General features: G+C 40.6%; 2 protein-coding genes across 4 annotated transcripts; both read left to right on the top strand.

The window, feature by feature from the left end:
* Nucleotides 1-524: 524 nt before the first annotated feature.
* Nucleotides 525-3,316, top strand: LOC113006941 (alpha-1,6-mannosyl-glycoprotein 2-beta-N-acetylglucosaminyltransferase). The gene is made up of 2 exons (XM_026143207.2): nt 525-653; nt 769-3,316. Exon 2 carries the CDS (start codon nt 1,027-1,029, stop codon nt 2,281-2,283), a length of 1,257 nt encoding a protein of 418 aa, XP_025998992.1. The 5' UTR covers nt 525-653; nt 769-1,026; the 3' UTR covers nt 2,284-3,316.
* Nucleotides 3,317-4,814: 1,498 nt separating this feature from the next.
* brox (BRO1 domain and CAAX motif containing) lies at nt 4,815-19,714 on the top strand. 3 transcript variants are annotated; one of them, XM_026194857.2, is made up of 13 exons: nt 4,815-4,950; nt 5,426-5,545; nt 6,836-6,942; nt 9,131-9,227; nt 10,278-10,373; nt 10,755-10,827; nt 11,435-11,540; nt 11,807-11,896; nt 12,639-12,724; nt 12,834-12,915; nt 15,713-15,863; nt 17,879-18,038; nt 18,127-19,714. In XM_026194857.2, the coding sequence occupies exons 2-13, from the start codon at nt 5,445-5,447 to the stop codon at nt 18,208-18,210; spliced, it is 1,233 nt and encodes a 410-aa protein (XP_026050642.1). In that variant the 5' UTR covers nt 4,815-4,950; nt 5,426-5,444; the 3' UTR covers nt 18,211-19,714. The 3 variants fall into 3 exon arrangements, with proteins under 3 accessions (XP_026050642.1, XP_026050643.1, XP_080146247.1); XM_026194858.2 differs by lacking the exon at nt 4,815-4,950 and adding an exon at nt 5,081-5,190; XM_080290121.1 differs by lacking the exon at nt 4,815-4,950 and adding an exon at nt 6,172-6,258 and having other exon boundaries at nt 5,445-5,545.
* The last annotated feature ends 1,144 nt before the right edge of the window (nt 19,715-20,858 follow it).

Raw genomic sequence — 20,858 nt, 5'->3', positions numbered from 1 at the left:
TGATGTGACAGCAACAAAAGGCAGCTTTATAGCGTGGGTGGATTCTTAAAGGTTCAGTTTAGAATGGGACATTTCAAATGATGTACAGTCCTTATTCTAGCTTACATCACAGATTAATAGGGTGCTCTCCAAACCACCCAAAATAACTTCCCTCATCACCTGAATGTAACCAGAGTGCCATGCCTCCTTTAGCATCCCTAACCTTGATTCCACTCCAAATAGATTTGTTTTTTCAATTTAGGGGCAGAACGCTTACTCGAATGAGAAGTAAAAAGGGAGAAAAAAGGAGAGCAAAAAACAAACAGTCCCAGTCACTCTTATTTCACTCAATGGCTTTAGTACCTACATACAACAGTCTAATTTCATACACCACGTAATAAGCAAATATCTAATTCCAAAGTCTTTGCAGTGAAAGCAGTACCCTTCTATAAAACATTCGCTATCATTTACCAATCAAATGGGCTCTGATCTACATTTCCTTCTCATGTTACGGAGCTATACGCAGGATCATGATTTGCTGAGCAGGACGTCGCACTCTCCCCCAGTTGGTTGGATTGTACACGTCAGCAGTCAACAAGTTGAACCCAACATGTATCACAGTCCTATCATCCTCTTCCTGGTAGTATCGTGTTGACACAGTACAACTACTTCGGGTAAGTAAAACAAGCTAACAACGGACAGTTAACTTCCCTTTTTCTTAACCGCTAAATGTACACGTAAGTTTTATGAAGTTGGTCAAACCGCTTGCTTCTACTTTTCCACACACAGGTGTTAAAAACAAGCGGCAGGAGCGACTGTGTAACAAATGACACGGCTCTCCTCTGGAAAGCCCTCGACATCTTTTTTAGAGCAACCGTCAGGAAGCGTTTGACACACGGTTCAAGAACTGTCACGCGACAATGGAGCGTTCATGAGGAGGAGCGCGAGGACGCAATGTTGCACGGAAGTTTGTGGCGAAGAGGCGCGCGACAAGGTGAATGAACGCCACTGCTATTTAACTCCGGAGTGTGTTTTTACTTAAAGAAAATGAGGTTTCGGCTGCTCAAGAGGAATCTGCTCGCTCTTCTCGGCATTTCATTCGTAGTTGTTACTCTTTTGTTTTCAACACGCGTGTTATTAGTTTCTGATGACACAAGCGGACCCGGTAACACCGTAAAAAAGAACCCGGGCGTGAGCTCTAGTGACCCGGTAAAGTTGAACTTCAGGTCGCTGTCAGAGCTAACTCAGTCCGTTTACAGTGCCAACTTAAAGCAGTCTGTTTACAATGCAGACAGATTTCCAGGGGACCCTCGGCTGGTGCTGGTTGTGCAAGTCCACAACAGACCAGAATACCTCAGCCTGCTTATCAAATCTTTGGCCAAAGCTGCTGAGGTCCACAGCTTCCTCCTCATCTTTAGCCATGACTATTTTTCAGAGGAAATCAACACAATTGTTCAAGGGATAACTTTCTGCAAGGTACTGCAGATTTATTTCCCCTTCAGCACTCAGCTGTATCCCAGAGAGTTTCCTGGGCAGGATCCACGAGACTGCCCCCGAGACATATCCAAGGACAGGGCTCTGGAAACAGAATGCCTCAATGCAGAACACCCCGACTCCTACGGTCATTACAGAGAAGCCTTCATCACTCAAACCAAACACCACTGGTGGTGGAAGCTGCACTTCGTGTGGGAGCGAGTGCAGGCGATGCAGGGCTACAGTGGCTATGCAGTATTTCTAGAGGAAGACAACTACATCTTACCAGACTTTTTCCATTTTTATAAATCAATGATCGAGTTCAGAAAAAACAACTGCCCAGACTGTGACTTGCTGGCTTTGGGTAACCATAATGGCCTGGATGGTTTCACCGCACTATCCAACAAGGTGTTGACCACAGGCTGGATGTCCACCAAACACAACATAGGCATGGCCATCTCCAGGGAGGTGTACTACAAGCTGATGGGGTGCAACAATGAATTCTGCACGTACGACGACTACAACTGGGACTGGACTTTGCAGCACATCTCTGGAACCTGCATATCGAAGCCCCTCAAAGTGGCGGCAGCACTGGGCTCCAGGGTTCTTCACACAGGAGACTGTGGACTTCACCAGAAGGAGAACTGCAGACCAGAGTGGGCCGCGCAGAAGGTTGACGAAGGACTTCAGAAAGCTAAGGCCGGCCTCTTTCCTCCATCACTTGTCCTCGATGGTGCAGAACCGGTGGCGCACAAAGCGCACATGAAGAACGGAGGATGGGGAGACATTCGCGATCACATCCTATGTAATAACTACGCCAAACGACTCTGAACTGCGACTTTTTAACATTCTACAGGTGTGCCATCTGAAAAAGACTTTTTCAGGCTTTTTAGGGGCTGCATTGGGTTGTCTTTGCTTTCAGTGTATTGTTTTTGTTTGTTTTCTTTTTAAATGATCACCCCCCAAAATTGGACCAAATCACATCTAAACATACTGCATTGTTCAGCACAGTAAAGACAATATTTTTTTTTCTTAAATTACCAAAGATGTATGGGTGCCAACACCTTTTGTTGAAATTTGTTCTGTATGCTGCCTGCAAGCTCAGTTCAACTGAATGTCAGCAGCTCTCTGGGTTTCCTACAAGCCACAAAATTAGACTATATATATATTGCACTTTGTTGTAAACTGAGAGTAAACCATATCCAGAGTGTGCACATACGCACTGTCATTTCTGAATTTATTTGCGAATTCTGTAACTTGGAGCACTGCACTCATTTATTTACATTTACATTTCAGTTTGTTGCAACATGATTTTGACACTGTTATTATCAAATGTTTGAAATTAAATGTTTTTACTCATGTGCGTCTTTGGTACGTTTTAAAGTAAAGACGCGTATAATTCAGACTTACAGCTTTAATCAAAGTGTGAAAGACAGTACATGAGGAACGTTGCAGCATCATCTTACAGCAGATGTTTGTAAGCTAGCTGTTGGAATGAATGACTTTGTAAATGGAATTTTCTTTGTAACATTCAGTGTCTGTCTGATATAAATGGGGATCTCTCTTTTGGGGTGAAAATGACAATTTAATCAGTTTCCAACTCCCTGACTTATTGATTCCCAGTTGTAAAAGCAGGAGGTGGCTTATTCTCTTTCTGATATGCAAAAGTGAACTATTTGGAAGCAGGATCAGGGTCTTGTAATGCTGCATTTCTACATTAGCACCTTTTTATTGTTGACAAAATGGACTAAATGATAATGTAATTATCTGTTATGGTTCTATAGAAAAAATCTTTTTCAAGTGCAAATGTTGGGTGAATAAAACTAGGTGTAATGATACATTTAGTGCCTTTAAGCTGACCTAATATGCCTTTTCTGCCTGGCCTTCTTTTAGAATAGATTTTAAAGCTGTATTGTTAACATTGTTTTTGACCAGAAATTCCAGTAATGCAGAATAACATTTGTTTTGATAGTTTATGGTCTTTGTCCATTCGATATTTAGGGAAAGTGAAATGTGAATGTTGCTTTTTACCAAAATGTTCAGTCTGTAGTTTGTAAAGAATATTTTTACACTGGCATTGTGTATACTATAGGTGTAATACCTGGTGTGATCTGGTTTTGGTGCACCTCTGTGTGCTCTCTAACAACTGAAATGAATGTGATAATGAAATGATTCCTACAGTACACACAAGTACTTTATACACAACACTTTATCTGGTGTATGTGTGTGTACCTGTTGTTTTGCTGATTCCTGACTTGCTGAGAATGAGACAAACTATTTTTTTTGTCATTGTTTTTATTATGTTGATATTAATGATCTAGCTCATTGCTCACTTTTGAAGGATGATGGGAAAATAAAATAAATGTTATCCCTTGTGACACTTTTCTTTTACACTTCTAAACATACTGCCATTAATGTATTCACTAAATAATGCTTCAGTTACAACCAGTTATTGTAATTGGTTCTTCCGGGAAACATTCCTAAGAATTTAGCGCTACATAGAAGTATGTCCTACTGGTCAGTGGGCATTTATACATATTGAATGTGTTTTTGTACTGGTCATCAAATAAAAATGGCAGCGTTTCAGACAATCAAAGATCAGTGTGTATGCCATGGGTGTCTGTTTTTTTTTTTTTTTTTTTAAAGGTTATTCTTGGGAAAGTGATGCTTTGCATATACTGGAAAGGTATTTCCAGGAAATTGTTGGAATATAATGTAACACCTTGAAACCATTAACAAGGCACCTCGGCAGATGAAATAACCCCAGGTGGAAGGTCACATCTTAAAAAGAAGCTTATTGTTGCATCTTTATAGCCTTTGTAGTGTCATGCTAAAAAGTGATTTTGGGGATTTGCCAAACAACGGATTGCTGTTATTTAAACTATTGTAATTCACAGATTCCTCTATAATTTGCATTATATACATCGTTTTGAGCCAGAAAGTATATTCTTGTCACAAGGTTATTTGTGGCTAGTCTGCTATTGCCAAATAACTTCATTTTGGCAATAAATTAAAAGCGGCATTGATATAAAATAGATTTTTCAAGAGAGATCTGGTCAAAAGGACATCAGAAATTCGACAAATATAACAGATATGTTAAGTGGCCAAAAAAAGACTTGATTAATTACGGTGTACAGCACAGGGGTCCAAACTGCAGAGTCATTCGGATACTTGCAAAGCAGGTTTTCTTAGTTTTAAATATAACCCACTTGTAAATCCAGGTGCCTGCAGCTTATTTACCAGCATTACACATTAAATCCGCACAGAAACATCGGCAGTCACTATTTTGGCTTATGATGGCTTTTTTGGGACGACACCGGCCACTCGGAACCCTCGACAAAACAGAAGCTCGTTGTCTGGGATGCATGTCAGGTGACTGAATCGGGCTTTGTCATTGGCTATTTACTATGCCGTATTTATTTCCGGAAGTAAGTTTTGTAGTCTGAGAGACTTTCCAATAAGGCTATTAAACGTCAGCTCTATAACAAGCTCCGACAGGTAACAGAACAGTTTCTATTGTATTTGAATATGTTCAGTTCACTTGTCTGTTTAGAAGGCAGCCGTAATGTCTTTTTAACGAATCCCGTACGTTTGGAATTGTACATAGTGTTAGCCGTTAGCGGCTGTTGTTAGAAGCTTACGTAATGCACTTTAGTCAAGAACAGACAAGAAAAATACTAAACGAAACGGTGTACACGGCATCTTAAAGTAATGTTAACGATTTATTGGTTTCTCACAGTAAGTTTGGTTAGTACTTAAGCGCTTTTTTTGGAGTGCTGACAGGGATACTTGTAGCCACCGTGATGGTGAAATAACGCTAGCCAACGTCACAGATTTGTTAGCTAGCGCTGCTTGATATTTAAACAACTAAGGTTGTCATCCACGTAACTTGTGGCATTTTAGCGTGTCAGTCATCTAAATCGCCTTTATCTCAACTGTTAACTGTTTGTCACACTGTTCCTCTGTCTTGTAGGTGTGTATTCATTCACAGGATGGCACACTGGTTTCACAGAAACCCACTGAAGGCGACAGCTCCTGTGTCCTTTAACTTCTATGGGGTGGCAGGGAGCCCAGCAGCCAATAAGATATGCAAGTATGTCTTATCTCCACCTGATACACCGTGAGCAGGGATATCACAATGGACTGTGTTCGTCACCATGACCACAGTTGGTTAATAAACTGCTATGTATAGTTTCTTACCCTCTATCAATCTGGTTGTTCAGTCTGACGTCACTAGCCGTGTCTGGACCTAAAGTCCGCTGCAGGTCCATATATCATACGATCACTATGGCATTACTGAGAGTTGAAAAACTGTCTTAAGTCTTTCATCTTTAATAAAATGATCAGCGTTCTGCTCTACCAGGTGTAACAATTGAGTTTAACATCCAGGCATCCATGAAAACGGAATTTATGACATTTAACGTAGTTAGAAGTTAGCAGGGAGTTAGCTCGCTAGCTTCTATCTAAATACAATATAGCATGTCCTGACTGCGGGGTTTTGGAAACAAATTAAAACGTACAGCTCTGTTATCACTTCCAGCATAAATGAAGACAGAAAACTAAACAGCAGTGACGTTTGTAGGGTTACTGAAGTTGGGCTAGCTGGTATATAATGATGTGCTACGTGACCGCTAGCGACACAGCTATGTTAGCATAATATAAACAAGATAACTTTTTTTCCACTCGATAAAAGTTAACGTGAGTGTTCTCGGTGGTCAGGAACAAATGTAATCGCATGGCAGGATGCTGTAAAAGGACCAAACTTCAGCCAGGAGAACAACTGAGATAATCCATCCACAATACGAGGTTAGTCATTCATATACTGCAGCATGGGCTGGGCTGTAGTTACATCCTAAGGTTTTAAAAACTGAGCTTAAATAAATGATTAGTGGTAATAAAAGCCGAGGGAGGTCAACAGGGATCACTGACTGTTTTAGGAGCTTTTTGAGATTAAATAGAAGAAAATACAAAACATTAAACATGTTAACAACACACAAGCCATATTAAACTCAGACTACTTTAGGCCTGGAAGTAGGATTCGTCGCGTCATCACTGAACAATCGGATAGCATTTGACCATTACTATGCTACTGGTACCATTATTTGATCACCTAATCTCAGTCGCCTCACTGCTAAACAACAATGGCAATGATTTGTTCAAATGTCAATCAATTTTCCTGTAGACTCCTGGTGGAGCATAGGGCCGTTTCTGTAGCATGATTGTTTTATTTATTTTTTTAGAGGGTGGGGTTGCTAGCCCATGCTCAACCCTCCTCCTTTCTCATCCTGGACTTGGGACCAGGCAATGGTGGAGTTTTGTTCAAATTTAGTCTCACTGAATATGGCTGTCCACAAAGCAACAGTACTATTTGTGATATGTTCAGTGACCTGAGGACAACCAGAGCGAGGCTGCTGGAGATGTTCACTGATATCACCTGCAATCCTGAGATCATGAAGAATGCCACAGATGCATACTTCTCCCTTCTTCAAGGTTTGTTCACCAGCATTTCAGGGTATCTTTTTATCTTTTTCCAAGATAACTTTAGATACAGATAGGATATCAAAGTTATGGCCTAGGGGCCACAGCTCTGGCTATAAACAAATTTTAATTTGGTCTCCATAACAGTTTAGGTTCTCTATACATTCTTGCCTGCTTAGCTTCATCTGTAGTCTGTACAGAAATGCATACCCAGATCGCACCTGCAACTTTTTGGTGTAGACAGCAAAGTCGATAAAGGAAGACAGATTCAAGAGAGAAATAACTCCTTCCTTCCCATCTTAATGTTTGCCATGAAACAGTCTTGATTTTCAAAGACTTCAAAAACAACATTGTATTTGCATCTAACTGAGTGTGGCCCTTTGAAACTGGTGTCATCTCTGAATTTGGACATCCCTGTTTGTCAGTAGTGTGGACAAACTGAGACAGAACTCACTTTTTATATCCAGAGAAGATGGCTAATGTAAGGAGCTTGAACAGAAGGCGACTGGACTTCTATAAGATTTTTCAAGATATTCTTACCTCTCATTCAAGAGGCTTCTTCAGCTCCCTGATATTTAAAACCTAGTGGGGGATTTTCCTTTGGAGAGTCATTGACGCACTGTTAATATCGTGTGTTGTCATCATGAGCCAAGGTGTGAAAAAAGGTGTGCATCATTACCAGCAGAGGTTTCAGGTGAAACCATTGCCTCACCATGTGACTTATTGGGATGTAGGGGGGGGGGGGGGGGGGGGGGGGGGCTCGGAAGGGATCTGAAAACTACATTCTAGGTGGCTGACAGTTGGTGTCATAAGCCTCCTGTTCTGGACGTAGATGACCTCCTTTCACTCCTCTTTCAAATAATCTGTCTTCTCTGTCCAAAATGTGAACGCTGGCATCCTCAAAAGAGTGACTGCTATCCTTTAGGAGCAGATGTACAGCTGAGTCTTGTCCTGTTGAAGCGACTCTTCTGTGTTTATGGAGTGGCTCTTTGGTTTCTACCAACTGAGGAATGAATAGGAGAATGCACAAAATGTATAAATACTGTTGTATGTTGATGGACTAGTGTGGCCATAACAACAGGTTTTCAGCATTTTACTCCCTGTAAAAACGACACTGATCTTCCACAAACGTGCAGAACCCTATTGATAAAATTTGGGTCTGACCGCGTAGTGGTTAACATCCCGTATTAATCTACTAATCCTATATCTGCTTAATGTTTCACATGATCTAATACTAACATAAAAATGTAAGACTGGGTTTCCACCGCATCAATACTACAATGCAGTGTTTAAAATACATTAAAGTCTGAGAACCACTATGTTTAAAACTATACCAACATTACAGTGACTTTAATAGAATATCATATTTTTTATATTTGTATTTTATGTTGTTCTGTTACGTTACTGTAATGTTTTAGAAAAGTCTCCGTGTGTGGTTATTTTGACACCATAGCACAAACCTGTCACGCTGTCACCAACTGGTAATGTAGCAAATGTAACAAGTGCAACATGGAGATGATGGACCAGATTTATGAACTGCATCAGCGTAAACTGGTGTTAATAAAAAAAAATTTAAAAAAAGGACCCAGTGACAAGATTGTGTGTAAGACTTGGGAATTTATGCAATCGAGGCTGCTGCTTCAGTCGCAACTGTGTATTTCTAAGAGTTCCCTTCTCATCATCACTTGCATATACACAGATCCTGCTCTTGTCTAGTAATTGCCTGTATTTAACCTCCTAAGATCCAAACTCTTTCATGGCATGCATTTTTAATTTCTCTTTGACATTTAAGCTGATTGGGACCTGATGAATGTAAAAACAAAGAATTACCTGATTATTATTATTATTATTATTATTTTTTTTTTTTTTAACCTGATTTTTGTTTCTGAGAAAAATGAGATCGACATATGAGGACATTGGTTTTGAATTTCGATAGAACAGTGGCAGTATAACGTCCTCGTAAGTGGATATCAGACCCTTGTAGAGCAAAATTTGGTATTTTAGTCAACCCAAAATGTGCTGTCCACATGTGGACGTCAGGTCCTAGGAGGTTAAATAATGTAATAAATAAATTGTAAATGAGAATGTTTTGTTTTATATTACCCAGTTCAATGGTTGTGAATTGTGTCTCACTTATTTTGCTCTGCATCTAACCAGCAGTCTCTTTGCCCGTCTTTAAAAAATCTTTATGATGCATTAGGCTTTATCATGCCCTTGGATGGAACTACACAGGAGAACAAGATGAGGTTCATCCAGAACTTTAAGTGGACCGATACCTTACAAGGAAACACGCCAAGGTAAGGACACAGAGGGAGTACTTCTAGTCTAAGAGTAAGTGGAAGAAATCTCGTTCATGTTTAATGATACAGTGATGAATTATCTAAGAGCTAGCAGCTTTAAACATTTTTTTAAACATATGGGGCGATCGTGGCTCAAGAGTTGGGAGTTTGCCTTGTAATCGGAAGGTTGCCAGTTCGAGCCCCGGCTTGGACAGTCTCGGTCGTCGTGTCCTTGGGCAAGACACTTCACCCGTTGCCTACTGGTGGTGGTCAGAGGGCCCGGTGGCGCCACTGTCCGGCAGCCTCGCCTCTGTCAGTGCGCCCCAGGGTGGCTGTGGCTACAATGTAGCTGCCATCACCAGTGTGTGAATGTGTGTGTGAATGGGTGGATGACTGGATATGTAAAGCGCTTTGGGGTCCTTGGGGACTAGTAAAGCGCTATATAAATACAGGCCATTTACCATAAATGAAACATTACAGAAAGACTTCTGATATGAAGACCTCTGGGCAGAGCTGATGACTTCTTAAATTGGGGAAAAATACATTATAATACCCAATTGAGTTATTTTCAGTATTTGTTGTCATGAGTGGAAGAATTTATTTATTGATTAGCATTCAAATATCTCAATGAATACAGAATAAAGATCTGCAAGAAAGCACGAGACAAGGCTAATCAAAAGGTACTGGCTGAAGCACATGCTTATTATGCCAACCCTTTTAACAAAAGATCATTTAGCATGCAGCTCATGTACATGGGGCTCAAAGCAAAAGAGTAAAACAAAACAAAAAAACCCTTCCTCCTTAGCTAAGTAAATACAAATAAATTAAATTTCATAACAATAATCAAACTGAATGAACTGAATGTACCCATCTAATCTAGGCGGTGTCTTGCTGAGTCTAATCCTGTGTTATGGTCTGTCCAGCAACATAAAATATTATCTCAAATGACCACGTAAAGGTTGCTTGCATAGAAAAGTGGATTAGCAGCTCGCTGGCTTTTTTTTTTTTTTTTCTTCTTCTTCTTCTTCTTCTCTCTTAACTCACCGTCTCTCCCTACTCTCCTTCCAGTGCCCAGCAGGATGCAGTCTTTGAACTGATCTCCATGGCCTTTAATGTTGCCATCTGGTACACAAAGTTTGCCTCAAGAATGGCAGGAAAGGAAAAGTAAGAGCCTTTTTGGCTTCTTCTGTGAAACTATTCTGCATAAATGCATTTTACAAATTACTTTAGTTTCATACTTTAATACCTCATCAAAAACAAAGGACGCTGTGACTAATGTGAATATGCACAGAATATCATGACTTTTGAACATAAAGTATTACAAAAACAATGTTAGATTTTTAAGGTGCAATATCTGACACTATTTAATTGGTCCATCTATACATGCATACATTCTCTATCACAGGTCTAACACATAGAGAATCACCACTTAACCTAATGCCACTAGTTTCATTGAAAGGTTTTAATTGGTTTAAATGACCTTGAAATCATTGCTATTATTTGTTGTTGTTACTTTATTTCTGCTCATGTTTACCTGTTACACAGTGTATCAGAGACAGAAGCGAAAGACGTTCACCGAAGCTTAAAGGTTGCTGCTGGAATCTTCAAAAATCTTAAGGTGAGGGAGATGTCAATTCTTTCCTCAGTGGAAACTGGAAAGGTTTTATTATACAAACTGACGCTTAGGACAAAAAGTGGATGCCGATCAGTGCAGTTCCCCTGCAGAAAACATTAATGACACACTTTACCTCCTTTTATTACAGATGAAATAATTTAGACAGTTTTTAACTCTCATTGATGCCGCAGTGTTCGTTTGACTTTGGGACCTGAAACGGACGGAGTTTAGGACCCGGATTACTCCCCGAGGCTCCTGACTACCGTAGCCGTATTGCTCTGACAATCCATCTGGCGGTGTGGCTTCGTAGCTTACCAAAGTCATACTAAAACATTTTTGACAGATTTTTGAGCGCCGTGCACCACATAAAATCGGTTTGAGGTCATTAAGCACAACCAGAATTCATACGTAAGGCGCATTGTCGATTTTTGAGGAAATTAAAGGATTTACCCGCGCCTTATAGTGCGGAAAATACAGTACTACAGTTTTTCTTTCTTTTTTTTCTTCTTCTTATTTTTAGCTACAAGCAAATAGATTGAGGGATTTAAGACATATAAGCTATAGGTTTTATTTATTTATTTATTTATTTATTCTGATATCTTCTTTACAGGATGTCCACATCCCTCGCCTCATCACTCCAGCTGAAAAGGGCAGAGACCTGGAGCCCCGAGTCATTGATGCATACATCATCCAGTGTCAGGCAGAAGCACAGGAAGGTAACGACAGTGATCACTGTGCAGTGATCGTGCAGATCGCTGATGATATTGTTCCTCTCATCTCTGATGTTTAAGATGGTCATTAAAATCTGTTATATTATAAAATATATGTTATATATTATAAAAATAAAAAGGCTTACTCTGCAAATAGTCTGACAGTTAATGGCCTGAGTCAGAATCCATGTTACACTGATAATCATTAATCATCAATCATCACTGACACAGTGTGCCAACGTTTGGCTCTTTCCTCTCGTTTGTTTTTACAGTGACCATTGCCAGAGCAATTGAACTGAAACACAATGCGACAATCATCGCAGCTTTGGCATTTGAGACTGCAAACTTCTATCAAAAAGCTGGTCTGTACTTTTGACACAAGTAAAATAAAGCTTTTTATCAACCTTATTGGTATGGCACCTTTAGAAACAGTTTATTAAGTATTTTGACAGACAGGGAGAAGCAGGATCGACGATTTAAACAGAGCACCAGTCTTTACATTTAGGTGGGAAACATTAAAAAGAAAAGAAAAACAACTATGAATAAAATTAGACAAGGTGTAATGCCAGCATGTAAAAGCAAGTCGGACTTGCTTTTACATGCTGGCAACGAATGAAACCAACAGGAAGCTGAGCTGCTGCTTTCTGAACCGGCTGGAAATGAGAAAGTGACTTTTTGTTTGAGCCATAGAGGAGGAAGATGTAGCAGTCGAGGCTTGAGAAAATAAATGAAATGTAGTGGTTTTATTTTCAAGATGGTTGAAAGAAGCAAGACTGGACATCTTGTCGGAGGGTCTTCGCTTTATAAATACAGCACCTTGAGGCAACTGTTTTGGTGATTTGGGACTATGTAAATAAAATTGAATTGAATGAAATGAACTGTTCAAAGCTAAGAGCTGAAACTCAGGAGAACTCTCAGTCAGCATTTCTGATTTTGAGGTATCAAGTTATAATGTATGCCTTCCAACAAATGAAGTCACTGAGGCAACTGTGCTTTCTGGATGACCAGGCACAATGGGAAGCTTTCTGGTTTGTTGACCAAGAGCCTAGAAAATAAAATGATGGTTACTGAAAAGATATGAAGGTCAGTTTTCTGTCTCTGCAGACCACACACTGAACACCTTGGAGCCAGAGTGCAGCAGCAAGTGGAGGAAGTATCTCCAACTGAAGCAGCTCTTCTACATGGCTTATGTAAGCTAAAGTTTGCAGCACAGCTATAGGTTAATAAAACAACTATTCTGTTTACAGAATTCAAACAAACAAAGTGTTAAGATTGTTGTCATTGAGTTTGTGTTTGCAGGCGTACTGCTATCATGGACAGACACTGCTGGCAAGTGACAAATGTGGAGAAGCTATCAGATCTCTCCAGGAAGCAGAGAAATGTATGTATGCATGTTGTAATGTGTAAAGCAATTACAGAGACGTAAACAAGCACGTCGAGAGCGCAAACTTTCACCCAGGCAGCTCACTCTCTGTGCAGTATTTACTTTAAAGGGAATACTATTGTATTTAATATATACGAGCAACGTCATACTAAGAATCCCCATATATCATTCCCTACGTGCCTTAAACCTGTTAAAACAGTCTTAAATAGCTCTGTATGTTTCTATGTTGAAAATACACAAATCACAGTTTATAAGGTATAAGACTTTTGCACTAATAAATCATTGATTTGACCTTGAAGACTGTAAGGCAAGCTTGAATGAATTGCTAACCAACTCTGCACTCCTAAGTTTGATTAGAATTCAGACAAAACAACACACACGCACACAAACACATTCCCTCCTCTGCAGAGGTACAGTGGGGCAAAAAAGTATTTAGTCAGCCACCGATTGTGCAAGTTCCCCCACCTAAAATGATGACAGAGGTCAGTAATTTGCACCAGAGGTACACTTCAACTGTGAGAGACAGAATGTGAAAAAAAAATCCATGAATTCACATGGTAGGATTTGTAAAGAATTTATTGGTAAATCAGGGTGGAAAATAAGTATTTGGTCACCTCAAACAAGGAAGATCTCTGGCTCTCACAGACCTGTAACGTCTTCTGTAAGAAGCTTTTCTGTCCCCCACTCGTTACCTGTATGAATGGCACCTGTTTGAACTCATCATCTGTATAAAAGACACCTGTCCACAGCCTCAAACAGTCAGACTCCAAACTCCGCCATGGCCAAGACCAAAGAGCTTTCGAAGGACACCAGGAAAAGTATTGTAGACCTGCACCAGACTGGGAAGAGTGAATCTACAATAGGCAAGCAGCTTGGTGTGAAAAAATCAACTGTGGGAGCAATCATCAGAAAGTGGAAGACATACAAGACCACTGATAATCTCCCTCGATCTGGGGCTCCACGCAAGAGCTCATCCCGTGGGGTCAAAATGATCATGAGAACGGTGAGCAAAGATCCCAGAACCACACGGGGGGACCTGGTGAATGACCTGCAGAGAGCTGGGACCAAAGTAACAAAGGTCACCATCAGTAACACACTACAACGGCAGGGAATCAAATCCCGCAGTGCCAGACGTGTTCCGCTGCTGAAGCCAGTGCATGTCCAGGCCCGTCTGAAGTTTGCCAGAGAGCACATGGATGATACAGCAGAGGATTGGGAGAATGTCATGTGGTCAGATGAAACCAAAGTAGAACTTTTTGGTATAAACTCAACTCGTCGTGTTTGGAGGAAGAAGAATACTGAGTTGCATCCCAAGAACACCATACCTACTGTGAAGCACGGGGGTGGAAACATCATGCTATGGGGCTGTTTTTCTGCCAAGGGGACAGGACGACTGATCCGTGTTAAGGACAGAATGAATGGGGCCATGTATCGTGAGATTTTGAGCCAAAACCTCCTTCCATCAGTGAGAACTTTGAAGATGAAACGAGGCTGGGTCTTCCAACATGACAATGATCCAAAACACACCGCCCGGGCAACAAAGGAGTGGCTCCGTAAGAAGCATTTGAAAGTCCTGGAGTGGCCTAGCCAGTCTCCAGACCTCAACCCCATAGAAAATCTGTGGCGGGAGTTGAAAGTCCGTGTTGCTCGGCGACAGCCCCAAAACATCACTGCTCTCGAGAAGATCTGCATGGAGGAATGGGCCAAAATACCAGCTACTGTGTGTGCAAACCTGGTAAAGACCTATAGTAAACGTTTGACCTCTGTTATTGCCGACAAAGGTTATGTTACAAAGTATTGAGTTGTATTTTTGTTGTTGACCAAATACTTATTTTCCACCCTGATTTACCAATAAATTCTTTACAAATCCTACCATGTGGATTCATGGATTTTTTTTTTCCACATTCTGTCTCTCACAGTTGAAGTGTACCTCTGGTGCAAATTACTGACCTCTGTCATCATTTTAGGTGGGGGAACTTGCACAATCGGTGGCTGACTAAATACTTTTTTGCCCCACTGTAAATGTGACTTTGCTCATTACAGCACAAGTCTTATGTTAGGCTGTGGTCTGATAAATTTGTAAAGCTATTTCTTCCGTCTTTGCTTCTAAAAGAACCGTCCGTTGTTTAGTGTTGTGTGCGTTTTTAAAACCTTTTTTTTTTTGCGTTGTTATTCTTTTGTAAATTTAGTAATTTTGTAATTACTAAATTTTGTAATAAAGTACTTCATTAATTGTGTTAATCAGAAAACGGAAGTCCATGCCTTACAGAAGACTGTTACTTCTGTTCTTTGCAGACTGCAGTGCTTACTCAGTGTTACCTGCTCACTTGGCTTCAGTCATGTAGGTCAGCGGTCCCCAACCCCCGGGCCTTGGACCGGTACCGGTCCGTGAGCCGTTTGGTACCGGGCCGCGAGAGTTGAGGCTCAGGTCTGAAATGTATGTTTTTCAGGGGTTTTATCGGTTTTCAGCGTTATTTTGTCATCGTTTTTATCGTTAACTCGGTTTTCCTGGGTCTTTTCACGTGTGTTATGAATAAATCTTCTTTTTTTCGGTACCGGTACTAGTTTTATTTTGTTGTATTTATCCGCGACACCTTAAAGGCCGGTCCGTGAAAATATTGTCGGGCATAAACCGGTCCGTGGCGCACAAACGGTTGGGGACCGCTGATGTAGGTTACCAAACAGGAGCTTCCTGTGTGATTGCTGCAGCAGATCTTAGAGTTGTGTTTGAATTGTTTCCCCTTCTTTGTTCCCTGGATATATTTTGTGTTAACACAACAACATCTGCGTGTAGGTTACTCCCGCGCTGAGTCACTATGTAAAGAGTACCGTCAGACCAAAGGCCCGGGTACAACGGCCAAACCATCGGAGCAGCTGTTCTTCCTCAAGCTGGGTGGCCTCATTAAAATGACGCTGGAGAAGTGCCAGAGAGAAAATGGCTTCATGTGAGTCAGCCAGACCCCACACACACACACACACACACACACACACACACACACACACACACACACACACAGAGTTGTGGCTCAGATTCTACACTTTCCCCGTCACACATGTGACGAGATGATGCAATGTTTACGTCGTGGTTCCCGTGGCGCTCAGGAGTCAAACTCTGAGGACATGTTTTCAATCATTAACAACATTTTCCACTCACACAAAGGCACATTTGTGTGTCGTCAGATTAAACAGTCAGCTGGCTGCCCTGAGCTTCACCTGCACAAACGCTCAGCTTCGGGTTTATGTTCCTGTGAATTTGCATGTGTTCATCATAGAGATAGCTCTGTTGGGCGTCATTGTCAAAATATTATTTTCTCTCATTTTTTTTCACCTGAAACTAACGCGTGACCTCACTATAGTGCCCAGCTGTCGCCTGAAAAGTTAAATATATTTGCATGTTGGAGGTGAGCGGAGTATTGTTCATTTTTCCACAGCACTGGCCCTGCCTGCTGTATCGCCACAAAACCCGCCTGCTTCTAACTGCAAATGAATCGAATAAACCAAAGAGCATTTTTACACTACAAGCTACATTTGTCCCATTCACACACATTCATGCTTTTACTCTTATCACATAGAAACACCTCAACATGAGGATTAATGTAGGGTCTTTTACAGTTTAAAGCGTTGGTGTGATTTCGAGCTATGTAAATAAAACTGGACAGCCCACTCTACCTCCTAGTTTATAGCCATCCTTATGTAAACAGTTGTTGATGCCTGTTCCTGTTTGTACAGTAGCATCTAATTTCAGTATAGCACACATTTCATTGGTCAGCAGTTTGGTGATTGTTGTTTTCTTCTTCTACTTTGCGCTTTAATGCCAGTCACTCTGTAGATGCATAAATGCCACGTGCTGGTGGCTAGAGGTACCTTTCCTGTGTCAGGCACAGGTAAAAGCAGGGAAAACATTGAATTTAAGACAAGAGATACAAGAACCAAGTCTATGTGTAAATTACTATGACCCTTAGTCAAAGGAGCTTGCAAAGAAAAGCGTCTGGACTTCTTTAAGTTGCTTGAAGACGTTTCACCTCTCATCCGAGAAGCTTCTTCAGTTCTAAGGTCAAATGGTGGAGAGTCCCAGATATAAACCTAGTGGGAGTGACCCCCCACAGAGGGACAAAAGGACCCCCTGATGATCCTCTAATCGCCTGAGCCAAGGTGGGAAACTGGGTGTGGGTCCCAATCAGCCAGAGTTTCAGGTGAGTTCATTGTGAAACCTGGCCCCACCTTATCATGCGAATTCCTGAGGTCAGATGGCCCAGGATGTGAGTGCGCGTTAAGGCGTCTGGGAAGGGATCTCAAAACTGGATTATAGATGGCAGAGAGTTGGTGTCGTAAGCCCCGCCTCTGTTCAAAGATGGTCGCTCACAGTGGACATAGATGGCTTCTTTCACTCCTCTTGCCATCTATGTTCACAATGAACACACCCGAAACTCTGGCTGATTGGGACCCACACCCAGTTTCACACCTTGGCTCAGGCGATTAGAGGATCATCAGGGGGTACTTTTGTCCCTCTGTGGGGGGTCACTCCCACTAGGTTTATATCTGGGACTCTCCACCATTTGACCTTAGAACTGAAGAAGCTTCTCGGATGAGAGGTGAAACGTCTTCAAGCAACTTAAAGAAGTCCAGATGTTTTTCTTTGCAAGCTCCTTTGACTACGATGACCTGGATGACTGAGAACCTTCACAGACTATGACCCTTAACTGACACAGGCTGATAACAGTGTGACAATAACATCTGGCAGTTTTGCAAAAAACTTTTGAGTTGTGAGTTAAGTTGATCACAAACCATTTAAAGACCCAGCTGACAATGATTAAGTGAGAACCACAACAGAGGATTCCCATTTGCACGGTTAAGTCTTGTACATATTTAAGTTACTCTTAGAAAGGGTCTTTGTAACAACAGGGAAAGCATTCAAACATGAAAACCTGAAATTCTTCCTTCTACTTGTTTCTTTGGACAGATACTTCCATAAAGTCCCGGCTGAGCCGCCGCAGCTGGACATGAAGGCGAGCTACGGCCTGGCTGAGCCCGTCCCATTTGAGCTGCCACCTCTCAGTGAGCAGTGCACTCCTGAGGTCTACGCCACCTTCGATCTGACAAAGGGAGCCAAAAACGACAAGGTACACACCAAATCAGTTATTTATTCTAGATTATTTCATAACAATGTTATAGTTGTTGGTGGTATTATAAATATTACTTGATGTGCAGGCCAAACCCAAGGAGGAGGAGGTGAAGCCAGTGAAGGAACCTGACTTGAAGCCTCAGAAGGACACAGGCTGCATCCTCTCCTAAACTTTCCATTCAGTACATTTTCAGCCTGTTTCACGACATCCATTTACTTTCCTCACATAACTCCAGAGATGCTTTTTCTTGCAATATTTAGTCCTCATGTTGTACATTCATCCTAGACATGTATATTACATTTAGCAGTTATAACTGTCTAAGTCAGAGCCAGTTATGTGACCAGATACTCAAAATGTCTCACTCTGTGAGAATCACTTTTAATTAGGACATGAAAATAAATAAGCCTTATGGGTCCCATGGTTGTGTCAGTGGTGCCTTCAGCTGCATTGTAAACTGGTCGCACTGATTATAGATAACTCAGATAATGGAAACTGACTTATTAAAGAGGCTTAAAGTGGCCTAAAACATAAAAATGCAGTAGATATTTAAACTTTGATATTGAATAGTTAGCACTACATATAAATGCAATGTAATTAATCCAAAAGAGTAAATGTGGGAAACTGCACTCCGTCACTCTGCCTGTATATCTGGGAATAAGATAATTGAAACTGTAAGTTTTTAAATTGCATTTTACATGTCCAGAACATCGTCATTTAAATATTTACACTGATCAATAGGAATCCCAATCAATACTGGACAGACAGAAAGGACGGCACATGATTTTGCCGTTGAGTTTGGTTTTCTTTTAGCTGTAGTAGCAGTTTACAATCAATATTTACATCACGACTTATGTATTATAGTTTTTGTACATGACATAGCTGTTTTCTACTTTGACTGTTCATTTAAAGGAACTATATTATTATTATTATTACCTGTGGCTGAATCATTCTTTATCAGGTTGTGAATTTGTGTCTGTTATCCCTTAAAACTAAAATTTTAATTTATTTGTGTTTGTGGTAATTTATCAGACAATCCAAAACACTTCAGAGGGTATAAAGTCCAATCACGTTTTTGCTGGTGTTGGAGTCAATCGTACTGTTTCAGTGTGTGAACTGATGCACGAACAGCTTACTTTCGTTAGATGTTCACGTGCTGTTGTCAATAGTTGACAGTGTGCAGAAAGCAGGCCCTATCATCGACATTTGTACCTTTGTGTGTGACTTGCTTTTGAAGAGCTGCTTCAAGGAAGTTTCTTATATCCATCAGACTCTAACAACTTCAAAATAAAAGGTCTAATAAAAAACAAAAGTTAAGTTACTAATTACTGGAGAAACAAAACTGTAATATTCTCCAACTCATTTAACCTTGGTGTATATTTGCTTCCCTGATCTCACCATTGGACTTTTTATTGAGTTGTGCACCTGTTTTCATCCTTGTGCTTTTCTTTGCTTTGATTAGACTGGATGTCATTACACTTAAAGCAGTGAATTTATCCAGGAGGTGTGGCAGGACTCTGATATGTTCCACATCCTTTTTTAAGACAGCTGTTTGTCATTAGGGTGTGCCACATCACCGGTTTTACATTGTGCACTCTTGCAGCTCTCCCCTCCTCTGATGGTGTCTTTCATGTAAAAGGTATTTCAAATGGTATTAAATATTCCCTTAAAACTCACTTTTTTCTTCTTGGCTTTTTGTAGATGTAAAAACAAGACTGTCACATCATGTCCGCAAGAGGTCAAACTGACACAACTGGTCTAAAGACTATGATAAAAAAAATTTTCAACACAGAAATGTTTTGTGAAAGAAGAGTCATTATTTTCATACCCAAATAATTTGGTTACGATGTACAGAACAAGTTGTTTTATCTGCATAGCAAATGGGACAAGAACCATCAGGTACATGCAAAACACAAAGCTTTTCCTCTTAGGTCCATGTGTGTTTGAACAACATACGACTTGTAATTTTATCTCTACAACAAATCTACACACCAATCTGCCAGAGGTTCCTTCCTATTGAAAGGGAGTTTTTCCTTCCCACTGTTGCCAAGTGCTAGCTCATCGGCGTTGTCTGATTGAGGTTTCCTCTCTGTCATTGTAAGGTCCTTACAATACAAAGCTCATTGTAGTGACTATTATTTTGAAGTTTTTTGCCATATAAATAAAACTGAACTGAATGGATTTGAAAAACTGTGGCAGGCAAACTGTGAGAATTTTTCTATTTCTCCTTCCTCACCCTAGCACACGAAATCAACAAAGTAAAAATTTATACTTGGTGGCCGATATAGTCAGATTGATAAACATAAATGGCGAGGCTGGTGTTGCATGCAAGTCTGGCGAGAGCCATTATCTAGGTGGCGGACAGCAAAGACAAGGTTTGTCATTGGCCATGCCTGTGTAGCCAAGAAGACTCGGTTTATAAACGCAACAGCTAAAGCTAAACAGTTAGCATAGCTTACCTGCACAGCATCTGCCTCCAATGTGTAAACCAGACTAAGCTACCTCAGTGGTAAACAGATTGTTACTACAGTTCAGTTCTATTCCCTCAAAGTTGGTAAGTAAAATTTATTTATGTAAGATAGGAACATTTTAATATTGTAAAGATAACAAAAGTACAGAATGAAGAAAAAAATCTTAATTACACAAAAGCAACATAATAAACAAAAGATTATCCAAATGACTGGCTGAATAGATGTAAGCTGTCCAGTTTTCAACTGTTTTTAAAAAAAAAGACGCCATAGGCCTACGGGTGCGGAGCGAGAGAGAGAAACTGTTTTGACGCTAAGGTTTGGAAGGCATAATTTTTATAATGTAAGGTAA

The sequence above is a fragment of the Astatotilapia calliptera genome, chromosome 15, assembly GCF_964374335.1.
Source record: "Astatotilapia calliptera chromosome 15, fAstCal68.1, whole genome shotgun sequence".
In the NCBI taxonomy this organism is placed as follows: domain Eukaryota; kingdom Metazoa; phylum Chordata; class Actinopteri; order Cichliformes; family Cichlidae; genus Astatotilapia; species Astatotilapia calliptera.
The sequence above is the reverse complement of the archived record's forward strand: the minus strand, read 5'-3'. Positions and strand labels throughout refer to the sequence as shown.

Excerpts from the sequence above, each read along its gene's own strand:
- LOC113006941 (XM_026143207.2), top strand. The coding sequence starts at position 1,027 with ATGAGGTTTCGGCTGCTCAAGAGGAATCTGCTCGCTCTTCTCGGCATT.
- brox (XM_026194857.2), top strand. The coding sequence starts at position 5,445 with ATGGCACACTGGTTTCACAGAAACCCACTGAAGGCGACAGCTCCTGTG. Across the intron at positions 10,828-11,434 it reads GAATCTTCAAAAATCTTAAG|GATGTCCACATCCCTCGCCT; the intron begins GTGAGGGAGATG and ends TCTTCTTTACAG. Across the intron at positions 15,864-17,878 it reads CAGAGAGAAAATGGCTTCAT|ATACTTCCATAAAGTCCCGG; the intron begins GTGAGTCAGCCA and ends TTCTTTGGACAG.